Raw genomic sequence first — 12984 nt, forward strand, 5'->3', positions numbered from 1 at the left:
GCACAGCAATTGGAGGTGCTATGTGTCAGTCTGAGACTGCATCTCCAATCCTGGTATGGAGCCTCTGATGGAGGCTCCGGGTCAATCATAGCTGATCATCGCATGAACCAGGAAGTGCTGGAAAACGGTATTGTTCGAATTCGCGCTGACAGGGAGAGCCGATCAGGGGCTCACCTGGTCAGAGGGGGGTCTATGCTTATAATCAGAACATTGATTATCAGCACAGCCCCATCAGATGTGCCACCACAGCTGCCAATAAGTGTCCATCAGCTGCCAGTCAGTGCCCCATCAGAAACGGATGTTAGTGCCAGTGATCACCACAGTGCCAATCAGTGCCCAGCAGTGACACCTGTCAGTGCCGGTCAGTACCCATCAGTTCCGCCTATCAGTGCCCATCAATTCTACATATCAGTGCCTCCTCATCAGCAGGCATGTACTGGCCATTGGGACTACCGGGAGTTTCCCGGTGGGCTGATGGCTCAGTGGGCCACTCTGATGTAAGGGGGCTGGTGATGGGACACTCTGATGTAAGGGGGCTGGTGATGGGACACTCTGATGTAAGGGGGCTGGTGATGGGACACTCTGATGTAAGGGGGCTGGTGATGGGACACTCTGATGTAAGGGGGCTGGTGATGGGACACTCTGATGTAAGGGGGCTGGTGATGGGACACTCTGATGTAAGGAGGTGCTGATGGGACACTCTGATGTAAGGAGGTGCTGATGGGACACTCTGATGTAAGGGGTGCTGATGGGACACTCTGATGTAAGGGGTGCTGATGAGACACTCTGATGTAAGGGGGTGCTGATGGGACACTCTGATGTAAGGGGTGCTGATGGGACACTCTGATGTAAGGGGTGCTGATGAGACACTCTGATGTAAGGAGGTGCTGATGGGACACTCTGATGTAAGGAGGTGCTGATGGGAGACTCTGATGTAAGGAGGTGCTGATGGGACACCCTGATGTAAGGAGGTGCTGATGGGACACCCTGATGTAAGGAGGTGCTGATGGGACACCCTGATGTAAGGAGGTGCTGATGGGACACTCTGATGTAAGGGGTGCTGATGGGACACTCTGATGTAAGGGGTGCTGATGAGACACTCTGATGTAAGGGGGTGCTGATGGGACACTCTGATGTAAGGGGTGCTGATGGGACACTCTGATGTAAGGGGTGCTGATGAGACACTCTGATGTAAGGGGGTGCTGATGGGACACTCTGATGTAAAGGGTGCTGATGGGACACTCTGATGTAAGGGGTGCTGATGGGACACTCTGATGTAAGGGGGCTGCTGATGGGACACTCTGATGTAAGGTGGTGCTGATTATGGGACACTCTGTTGAAAGGGGGCTGGTGATGGGACACTCTGATGTAAGGGGGCGCTGATGGGACACTCTGATGTAAGGGGGCTGGTGATGGGGCACTCTGATGTAAGGGGGATGGTGATGGGACACTCTGATGTAAGGAGGTGCTGATGGGACACTCTGATGTAAGGGCTGCTCATGGGACACTCTGATGTAAGGGGGCGCTGATGGGACACTCTGATGTAAGGGGGCTGGTGATGGGGCACTCTGATGTAAGGGGGCTGGTGATGGGACACTCTGATGTAAGGAGGTGCTGATGGGACACTCTGATGTAAGGGCTGCTCATGGGACACTCTGATGTAAGGGGGCGCTGATGGGACACTCTGATGTAAGGGGGCTGGTGATGGGGCACTCTGATGTAAGGGAGTGCTGATGGAACACTCAAAATGTAAGTGGGCCGGTCTGGATGAAGTCCAGGGCCAAATTTCTGTCCCAGTCCAGCCCTGCTCATCAGTGCTCATCAGTGCCACCATATCAGTGCCAACTGATCAGTGTCCATCAGTGAAGGAGAAAACAAAATTTTATAACCGAAAAAAAAAGAAAATAAACGTTTTTTTTCAAAAATTTCATTTTTTTTTAGTTTGTTTAGCAAAAAATAAAAACCCCAGTGTTGATCAAATACCACCAAAAGAAAGCTATATTTGTGTGAAGAAAATGTTGTTTGGGTGCAGTGTTGCATGACCACGCAATTATAATTTATAGTGCGATGGCGCTGAAAGCTGTAAATTGTCCTGGGCAGAAAGGGGCGAAAGTACCCGGTATTGAAGTGGTTAAATGTGCTCCTTTATTTTCACCTGGTAATCCTACCAAAGACATGATTCCTGTCTCAGGCTGGCAATGCTTACTCACTGTACTGTATCTATGGAGGAGCAGCATTGCCACCCTAGAACAGCACTACAGAACACCTACCCCTTTTTTCACTTCTATAACAAAAAGGGGAGGTGCTGTAGTCCTTGGAGAAAGTTGGGAACAATGTACTTGATCAGTCAGCCCAAGCAGGGAGCAGAGGAAGATATCAGTTCACAGGATCAACAGGTATTTTTTTTCACTTATTAACAGATATAACAAGATGCTTTTAATGGTATATTTAACAGATCAAAAGGAATCAAATATGAGTGGTTTATAGTACAAGATGGCATACTTTTTCATCTGTAGGGAAAGACTGCCAAGATGTAATGTTACTGTATAGATATTATTGGCTATATGGACGGTTTTGCAGTATATGAACACATGACCCTGTATAGATTTCACCTTCATGGATGTGGAGAAATGGAAATGCTGAATGTTGGTCTCAATCCTCTTTTCAGTGGTAGATGACATGGCCGCATGCAATCACCTGCGCAGCTACAAATATTACACAGAGAGCATTCTCAATCCTGAAGGGTTCATGGGGTACAAGGCATCATCCTACAAAGCCTTCCTGGAGGTAAGTTCAGAGCCAATATGAACTGTGTCCAAAAACAGCTAAATTAGGGGGACTAGTGAGTAGGGAGGAGACCATCTGGCTTCTCTGCTTATTGTCTATGTGGAGCTTTGAGAACCCGAAGAGAAATACAAAACTATGGTGAACTCTATTGTAAGACCCCCAGATATACAGTGCCTTGAAAAAATATTCATTCCCCTTGAAATTTTCCATATTTTGTTACAACCAAAAACATAAATGTATTTTATTGGGATTTTATGTGATAGACCAACACAAAGTGGCACATAATTGTGAAGTGGAAGGAAAATGATAAATGGTTTTCAATATTTTTTACAAATAAATATGTGAAAAGTGTGGCGTGCATTTGTTTTCAGCCCCCCTTACTCTGATACCCTAACTAAAATCAAGTGGAACCAATTGCCTTCAGAAGTCACCTAATTAGTAAATAGCATCCACCTGTGTGTAATTTATTCTCAGTATAAAATACATCTGTTCTGTGAAGCCCTCAGAGGTTTGTTAGAGAACCTTAGTGAACAAACAGCATCATGAAGGCCAAGAAACACACCAGACAGGTCAGGGATAAAGTTGTGGAGAAGTTTAAAGCAGGGTTAGGTTATTAAAAAAAAAAAACATCCCAAGCTTTGAACATGTCACAGAGCACTGTTCAATCCATCATCTGAAAATGGAAAGATTTTGACACAACTGCAAACCTACCAAGACATGGCCACCCACCTAAACTAACAGGCCGGGCAAGGAGAACAATAATCAGAGAAGCAGCCAAGAGGCCCATGGTAACTCTGGAGGAGCTCCATAAATCCACAGCTCAGGTTGTCCACAGGACAACTATTAGTCGTGCACACCACAAATCTGGCCTTCATGGATGAGTGGCAAAAAGAAAGCCATTGTTGAAAGAAAGCCATAATAAGTCCTGCATGCAGTTTGTGAGAAGTCATGTGGGGGACACAGGAAACATGTGGAAGAAGGTGATCTGGTCAAATAAGACCAAAATTTAACTTTTTGGCCTAAAAGCAAAATGCTATGTGTGGCGAAAAACTAACACTGCACATCACCCTGAACATACAATCCCCACCGTGAAACATGGTGGTGAGAGCATTATATTGTGGGGATGCTTTTCTTTTACAGGGACAGGGAAGCTGGTCAGATTTGATAGGAAGATGCATGGAGCCAAATATAGAGCAATCTTAGAAGAAAACCTGTTAAGAGTCTGCAAAAGACTTGAGACTGGGGTGGAGGTTCACCTTCCAGCAGGACAATGACCCTAAACATACAGCCAGAGCTACAATGGAATGGTTTCAAAGCATATTCATGTGTAAGAATGGCCCAGTCAAAGTCCAGGCCTAAATCCAATAAATCTGTGACAAGACTTGAAAATTGCTGTTCACAGACGCTCTCCATCCAATCTGACAGAGCTTGAGCTATTGTGCAAAGAAGAATGGGCAAAAATGTCACTCTCTAGATGTGCAAAGCTGGTAGAGACATCCCCAAAAAGACTTTCCACTGTAATTGCAGTGAAAGGTGGTTCTACAAAGTATTGACTCCGGGGGGCTGAATACAAATGCAAGCCACACTTTTCACATATTTATTTGTAAAGAATGTTGAAAACCATTTATAATTTTCCTTCCATTTCACAATTATGAGCCACTTTCTGTTGGTCTATCACATAAAATACCAACAAAATACACGTTTTTGCTTGTAACATGACAAAATGTGGAAAATTTCAAGGAGTATGAATACTTTCTCAAGGCACTGTAGATCCCCTTTTTAATATAATATAGTATTTCTATATAGGGAAACATTTGTATTTAGGTATTGAAGAAAGCTTTAGAGTAGGGATGGGTGAATCTGTCTAGGTTCAATTTACAGGGGGTTGGTAAATCCTAATTGAAAACCCAAACTTAACAGTGAATCCCACTGAAGTCTATGGGAGGGCAAACCTTGATACTAAATTCTGGCCGTATAAGGCCAATAGGCAAGCTATTGTCTAAAAATGAGAGCTGGGCACTGCCATGGGGGACACTTAAAGCAAAAAAAAGGTTTAAAAATACCATACAGTGGGGAGAAGGTTATTTTCCTGTGGCTTTGATGGTGACATGAAAAAAACATCACTTTTTTTTAAATGGCATGGTACACAATATTGTCAATGGGCCTTTAGCCCTTTACACGCACATGAATTTTAATTTTTAATGGCATCCCAGTCTTAGTCCGTAGGGTTCACAATTGAGTTGGCCCACCCTTTGCAGATATAACAGCTTCAACTCTTCTGGGAAGGCTGTCCACAAGGTTTAGGAGTGTGTCTAGGGTAATGTTTGCCCATTCTACCAGAAGGCTATTTGTGAGGTCAGCCACTGTTGTGGACAAGAAGGCCTAGCTCATTGTCTCCATTTGAATTCATCCCAAAGGTTTCTATCAGGTTGATGAAAGGACTTTGTGCAGGCCAGTCAAATTCCTTCACCCCAAACTCGCTCATCCACGTCTTTATGTACCTTGCTTTGTGCACTGGTCCAAATCATTTGGTGCAGGGGGGATAATGGTGCAGGGTTGGGATTGGCCCCTTAGTTCCAGTGAAAGGAACTCTTAAGGCATCAGAATACCAAGACATTTTGGACAATTTCATGCCCCCAACTTTGTTGGAACAGTTTAGAGATGGCCCCTTCCTGTTCCAACATGACTGTGCACCAGTGAACAAAGCATGGTCCATAAAGACATCGATGAGAGTGTTTGGGATGCAGGAACTTGATAGTCCTGACCTCAACCCAATAGAACGCCTTTGGGATGAATTAGAGCATTCTAGGTCAGGCAACGCACTGACACCTCTGTATAAGTCATATAAGACTTTTAGCTAAATTAACTGTAAGTCAGTATGTGAGCAACTTGGAAGGGAGGAGAGATGAGATGAAATGGCTATTTGAGCACTTTGTGTTATGGGGAGGTGACAATGCTCTGACCAAAAGTGTATTTTTCTCATCCTAAAATGAAAATATATATTTTTTAATGACTACCCTCTCCATGTCATCTATGCAAGTCTTATGAGACTTTTACCTAAAATAACTGTAAGTCAGTATGTAAGCAACTTGGAAGGAAGGAGAGATGATATAGGCTTTATCTTAAAATAAGCATTAGCCCTTGTACACACGGTCTGACATTCCAACGGAAAATGTCCGATCGGACCATGTTGTCGTATAATCCGACCGTGTGTGGGCTCCATCGGACTGTTTCCGTCGGAATATCCGACCAACAAAGTTTTAGAGCAGGGCTATAAAATTTTCCGACAACATAATCTGATCGGACTTTGTCCGATCGAGTGTAGAGAATTCCGATCGGACAAAGTGCCACGCATGCTCAGATCAAATTCCTAGACCAAAGCTATTGGCTACTAGCCTGGACGTAGTCCCATCATAATGAAATAACGTCATCACGTTCTGAATGATCGGATTTTTTTCCGACAACTTTGTCCGACCGTGTGTATGCAACAGTTTCGGACAAAATCCGTCGGACAAAATCCAACGGATTTGGTTGTCAGAATGTCCGACCGTGTGTACAAGGGCTAAGATGTACCTGTATGTATTGCTTGAGAGACAATAACCCCAAATATTACACAGTAGCTGGACAGTATCAAAGCAGCAAGAAATGATCAGTCTATAATTTTAATGGTAGATTTATTTTAACAGTGAGAGACAGAAAAACAACATAAATATCCAGAAAAATGCAAGTTATAAATTGATTTGCATTTTAATGGTGAAATAAGTATTTGACTCCTTCACAAAACATGACTTATTACTTGGTGGCAAAACCCTTGTTGACGGTAGAGGTGGTGTTCTTGGGGTCATCATTCCTCCCTCTCCAAACATGGCGAGTTGAATGGATGCCAAAGAGCTTGATTTTGATCTCATCTGACCACAACACTTTCCCCCAGTTCTCCTCTGAATCATTCAGATGTTCATTAGCAGACTTCAGACAGACCTGTAAATGTGCTTTCTTGAGCAGGGGGACCTTGGGGACGCTGCAGGATTTCAGTCCTTCACGGCGTAGTACTGTATGTTACCAGTTGTTTTCTTAATGACTATGGTCCCAGCTGCCTAGAAATCATTCACAAGATTCTCCCGTGTAGTTCTGGGCTGATTCTTCTCTGTTCTCATGATTGTTGAAACTCCACAAGGTGAGATCTTGCATGGAGCCCCAGATCGAGATAGATTGACAGTTATTTTGAGTTTGCTCCATTTGAGAAAAAACGCATAAACTGTTGTCACCCTCTCACCAAGCTGCTTGGCGATAGTCCGTTACATCCTTGTGTAGGTCTACAATCTTGTCCCTGACATCCTTGGACAGCTCTTTGGTCTTGTCCATGTTGAAGAGATTGGAATCTGATTGATTTATTGCTTCTGTGGACAGGTGTCTATTATACAGGTAACAAGCTGAGATTAGGAGCACTCCCTTTAAGAGAGTGCTCCTAATCTCAGCTCGTTACCTGTATAGAAGACAACTGGGAGACAGAAATCTTGCTGATTGATAGGGGATCAAATACTCTTTTCACTCATTAAAATGGAAATCAATTTATAACTTTTTTGAAAATGTCTTTTTTCTGGATATTTTTTGTTGTTATTCTGTCTCTCACTGTTAAAATAAACCTACCAATAAAATTGTAGACTGATCATTTATTTGTCAGTGGGAAAATGTACAAAATCAGCAGGGGAGCAAATACTTTTTCCCCCAACTGTATGTGCTGGGTGTTCAGTGTGTCCCTGTACCTTTAAGGAGGGGTGAGCTCCCTCCAGCCCATCTGCACTTAAGCGGTTACAAAGTAGATGAGGTTGAAAAAAAGTCCATCAAGTCCAACCTGTGTGTGTGCTTTTATGTCAGTATTACAGTGTATATCCCTGTATGTTGTGGTCGTTCTAATAATTTTTTGAAATTATCGATTCTCCCTGCTGAAACCACTGCCTGTGAAAGAGAATTCCATATCCTTACCACTCTTACAGTAAAGAACCCTCTATGCAGTTTTGTGAATAGCTGCGTGTCTTTTTAAATACCCTTTCAAGGAAAAGTTTTATCCCTATCGTGGGGTCACCAGTATGGTATTTGCACATTGAAATCATATCCCCTCTCAAGCGTCTCTTCACCAGAGAAAATACATTCTCTCTCGTAAACCTTTCCTCATAACTAAGGTCCTCCAGTCCCTTTATTAGCTTTGTTGCCCTTCTCTGGACTCTCTCCAGTTCCATCACATTCTTCCTGAGAACTGGTGCCCAGAACTGGACGGCATACGCCAGGCGTGGCCAGACCAGAGTCTTGTAGAGCGGGAGAATTATTGTTTTATCTCTGGAGTTAATTCCCTTTTTAATGTATGTCAATATTCTTTTTGCTTTGCTTGCAGCAGCCTATCATCTACTAGGACCCCCAGGTCCTTCTCCATCTTAGATTCCCCCAGAGGTTCTCTCCCTAGTGAGTAGATTGCATTCAAATTTTTGCCCCCCAAATGCATTATTTTATTTTTTTTCTACATTAAACCTCATTTGCCATGTAGTTGCCTACCACATTAATTTGTTCAGCTCTTCTTGTAAGGTTTCCACATCCTGCGGACAAATTTTTGCCCTAGCTTTGTATTGTCTGCAATTACTGAGATAAAGCTCCCATCCTCCAGATCGTTTATGAATAAGTTAAATAAGATTGGTCCCAAGACAGAACCCTGGGGGACCCCACTTTCCACACTGGACTATTCTGAGTACTTCCCATTTATCACTACCCTCTGAACTCGCCCCTGTAGCCAGTTTTCTATCCATGTACTCACCCTATGGTCCATGCCTACAGACTTTACTTTGTACAGTAAGCGTTTATGGGGAACTACTGTATATCAAATGCCTATGCAAAATCCAGATACACGTCTACAGGGCTTCCTTGATCTAGATGGCAGCTGACCTGCTCATACAAGGTTAATAGTTTGGTTTGACAAGAACAATTCTTCATAAAACCATGCTGATTATTGCTAATAATACAGTTATGACTACTAAATTCTTGTATATAGTCCCTTATCATCCCCTCCAAGAGCTTACATACTATTGACATTAGGCTAACTGGTCTGTAAATCCCAGGGATGTATCTTGGCCCTTTTTTAAATATTGATGCTACATTGGCTTTTCTCCAATCAGCTGGTACCATTCCAGTCAGTAGACTGTTTGTGAAAATTAGAAACAATGGTCTGGCAATTACTTGACTGAGTTCCTTAAGGACCTTAAGGACCCTCGGGTGCAAGCCATCTGGTCCCAGAGAACTATTAATGTTACGTTAGGTTTTTCATATCTATTTTTAATTCTATCCTCTGTTGGCCATGAGGGCGCTTCCTGTGAGGTGTCATGAGGATAAACATTGCAGTTTTGGCTACTGAAGCCCCCTGTTTCCCTCGTGAAGACTAAGGAGAAGAATAAATTCAATATTGTTGCCATTTCTCCATCATTAGTAACCAGATTCCCTTCATCATTTTTTATGAGACCAATATGATCTGACCTCCCTTTTTATTTATGCACTTAAATTTCTTGGGATTCTTTTTTACTCTCCTTCGCTATGTGCCTTTCATGTTTTATCTTAGCCGCACCCTTACATTTCTTGTTGTATTCTTTGTAAAGTTGGAAAGCTGATGATGATCCATCAGCCTTGCATTTTTTAAAGGCCTTATCCTTTGTTTTTACATGCATTTTAATGTTGGAGTTAAGTGGCCCAGGACTTTCATTAGCTCTTTCTCCCACATCCACCTCTTATACGGTATCTCACACAAGTGAGTACACCCCTCACATTTTTGTAAATATTTTATTATATCTTTTGATGTGACGACACTGAAGAACTGACACTTTGCTACAATGTAGAGTAGTGAGTGTACAGCTTGTATAACAGTGTATATTTTCTGTCCCCTTAAAATAACTCAAACACACAGCCATTAATGTCTAAACCACTGGCAACAAAAGGGAGTACACCCCTAATTGAAAATATCCAAATTGGGTCCAATTAGAAATTTTCCCTCCCCAGTGTTAAAAAGTCTCAGGTGTGAATCGGGAGCAGGTGTGTTAAATTTGGTGTTATCGCTCTCACTCTCTTACTGCTCACTGGAATTTCAACATGGCACCTCATGGCAAAGAACTATCTGAGGATCTGAAAAGAAAATTGTTGCTCTATATCAAGATGGCCTAGGCTATAAAAAGATTGCCAAGATTCTGAAACTGAGCTGCAGCATGGTGGCCAAGACCATACAGTGGTTTAACAGGACAGGTTCCACTCAGAACAGGCCTCGTCATGGTTGACCAAAGAAGTTGAGTGCACACGCTTAGCGTCATATTCAGACGTTGACTTTGGGAAATAGATATGCGAGTCCTGCCAGCATTGCTGCAGAAGTTGAAGGGGATGGGGGGCCAGCCTGTCAGTGCTCAGACCATGCGCCGCACACTGCATCAAATTGATCTGCATGGCTGTCATCCCAGTAAGAAGCCTCCTCTAAAGATGATGCACAAGAACCACTGGAACTATGTCCTGTGGTCTGATAAGACCAAGATAAACTAACTTGGTTCAGATGGTGTCAAGCGTGTATGGTGACAACCAGGTGAGAAGTACAAAAACAAGTGTGTCATGCAGACAGTCAAGCATGGTGGTGGGAGTGTCATGGTTTGGGGCTGCATGAGTGCTGCCCGCATTGGGGAGCTACGGTTCATTGAGGGAGCCATGAATGCCAACATGTACTGTGACATACTGAAGCAGAGCATGATCCCATCCCTTCAGAGACTGGGCCGCAGGACAGTATTCCAACATAATGACGCCAAACACACCTCCAAGATGACCACTCCCTTGCTAAAGAAGTTGAGGGTAAAGGTGATGGACTGGCCAGGCATGTCTCCAGAAGTAAACCCTATTGAGCATCTGTGGGGCATTCTCAAATGGAAGGTAGAGGAGTGCAAGGTCTCTTACATCCACCAGCTCTGTGATATCATCATGGAGGAGTGGAAGAGGATTCCAGTGGCAACCTGTGAAGCTCTCGTGAACTCCATGCACAAGAGGGTTAAGGCAGTGCTAAAAAATAATGGTGACCACACAAAATATTTACACTTTGGGCCCAATTTGGACATTTTCACTTAGAGGTGTACTCACTTTTGTTGCCAGGGGTTTAAACAATAATGAGTGTGTGTTGAGTTATTTTAAGAGGACAGCAAATTTACACTGTTATACAAACTGTACACTCACTACTTTACATTGTAGCAAAGTGGCATTTCTTCAGTGTTGTCAAAATGTGAGGTGTGTACTAATTTTTGTGAGATACTGTAAGTTAAAAGGTAGGACTACAGGTAACAGGGTGCCTTGCTGTGGCCTGTAGCTTATGCATTTGCTTGCCTCTGTTTTAATTTATTATTTATTTCATCATTAAAGAATTTTTATTGAAATGTTTATACAAATAACAGGAAAAAATTTAAGGCAGCTGGTTCTGGTATATAACAATCAGGTATAGCAGTAAAACATTTACATTCTAATCTCAATCAAAGTAATAGACGATAGTCATACAAATTATCAAATAAAGCATACCTACACAGTATAGTAACATCCCTGTTTACCCCATTGGGCGCTAATATAATGACAACATTATCATGGACAATTCAAGAAATTAGAAAAAGAGAACTGTGAATCCTTGATATTACTCTTATTCTGAGGTAGAAGCTCTAGGGCAGGAGTCTCAAACTGGCGGCCCTCCAGCTGTTGCGGAACTACAAGTCCTATGAGGCATTGCAAGGCTGACAGTTGCAAGCATGACTCCCACAGGCTGAGGCATGATGGGACTTGAAGTTCCGCAACAGCTGGAGGGCCACCAGTTTGAGACCCCTGCTCTAGGGTGACTAGTCCATATTTGCCATAGTTTCTCAAACTTGACCATGTTGTAATTTTTATTCGCCAACATTAACTCATATTGATCTTGTGTATTCAACCTTATAACAACATCAGATAAATTTGATGCTTCATTTGATTTCCATAGTTTTGTTATAGTCTTGCTGCTATTAATGCATTTGCTACTCCAGATTTATACCTAAAAGGGCCATTGAGGGAGTAAGGGCAAATAAATTAGTAGTGAGGTTAGCAATAAATGTTGAAACTGATTTCCAGAAGCAACTAAGATTTTTGAAACTCCATAAAATATGATAAAGGGAACCAGTTTGTTCATTGTATTAACCCCCCCCCCTTTTTTTTTTAAACGTATACTGTTAGACAGGTCAATTTGGTTGGTCGCAGGCTGGTCAGTAACTAGAGTTTGGAATTTTCCTTGGCCTTTCGTGAGATGTAAAAACAAGTAGAGGGAAACTATGTACATTTAGGCTATGAATACATTCCATTAGACATGGAAGGATTGGTGATGACAGTAACCACTTTTGTTGCAATAGTTGTACCAATCTCTCTTCTCTCCCCGCAGGGTGCTGGCTTCCCGTGCCCCAGCAATGGGTGCCCAATGATGGGACATTTTGCAGAAAAATATTCTGGAATCACCTTGCTTACTCAGAAATTTTACTTGAACACTGGAGAGGACAAAATCTTTTCTAGTAAGTTTCAAATGGATTAGCACTGCTCTTACCAGCCCTCATAGTTCACTATTACAGTCCCTCTCATTTACACAAATTAATGTCTAGCCTGAAAATTGTGTAGGTCTCATGTAGACGTTTCTAGGAGGGGGCAGGATACCATTGACTGCAATGACCTAAAGGCAAAAGTGGACTTTTCTCATCCTAAAGTTAAAATCATTTTTGTTTAATAACTAACCTATCCATGTCATCTATATTGGTCATTTAAGACTTTTTACCTAAATCAACTGTAAGTCATTTTGTAAGCAACTTGGAAGGAAGTAGAGATGAGGTGAAAGAGGTTTTATCGTAAAATAAACATTAGAGTGTATTATTTGAGAGCCAATAGCCACAAATATTACACAATGGGTGGATAGTATCTAAGCAACTTGATTAGGGCTATTTGAGCACTTTGGGTTATGGGGGAGTGACGATGCTCTGACCAAAAGTGGATTTTTCCCATCCTAAAGTGAAAATCTATATTTTTTTTCAATGACTAACCTATCCATGTCATCTATACAAGTCATATAAAACGTTTACCTTAATTAAAGGTAAGTCAGTATGTGAGCAACTTGGAAGGGAGGAGAGATGAGATATAATAGGT

At 42.4% G+C, this 12984-nt stretch overlaps 1 protein-coding gene across 1 annotated transcript in view; it reads left to right on the top strand.

Moving 5' to 3' along the window:
- Nucleotides 1–12984, top strand: part of LOC143929786 (pancreatic triacylglycerol lipase-like) — a 96062-nt gene that overhangs the window by 79375 nt on the left and 3703 nt on the right. Inside the window, exons 11-12 of the mRNA XM_077453764.1 lie at nucleotides 2669–2787; nucleotides 12236–12362. Coding sequence (XP_077309890.1) covers nucleotides 2669–2787; nucleotides 12236–12362 — 246 coding nt within the window. The remainder of the gene's footprint in view (nucleotides 1–2668; nucleotides 2788–12235; nucleotides 12363–12984) is intronic.

Source organism: Lithobates pipiens, unplaced genomic scaffold, assembly GCF_037356315.1.
Source record: "Lithobates pipiens isolate NorthernLeopardFrog02 unplaced genomic scaffold, aLitPip1_a1.2 Scaffold_25, whole genome shotgun sequence".
Classification (NCBI taxonomy): domain Eukaryota; kingdom Metazoa; phylum Chordata; class Amphibia; order Anura; family Ranidae; genus Lithobates; species Lithobates pipiens.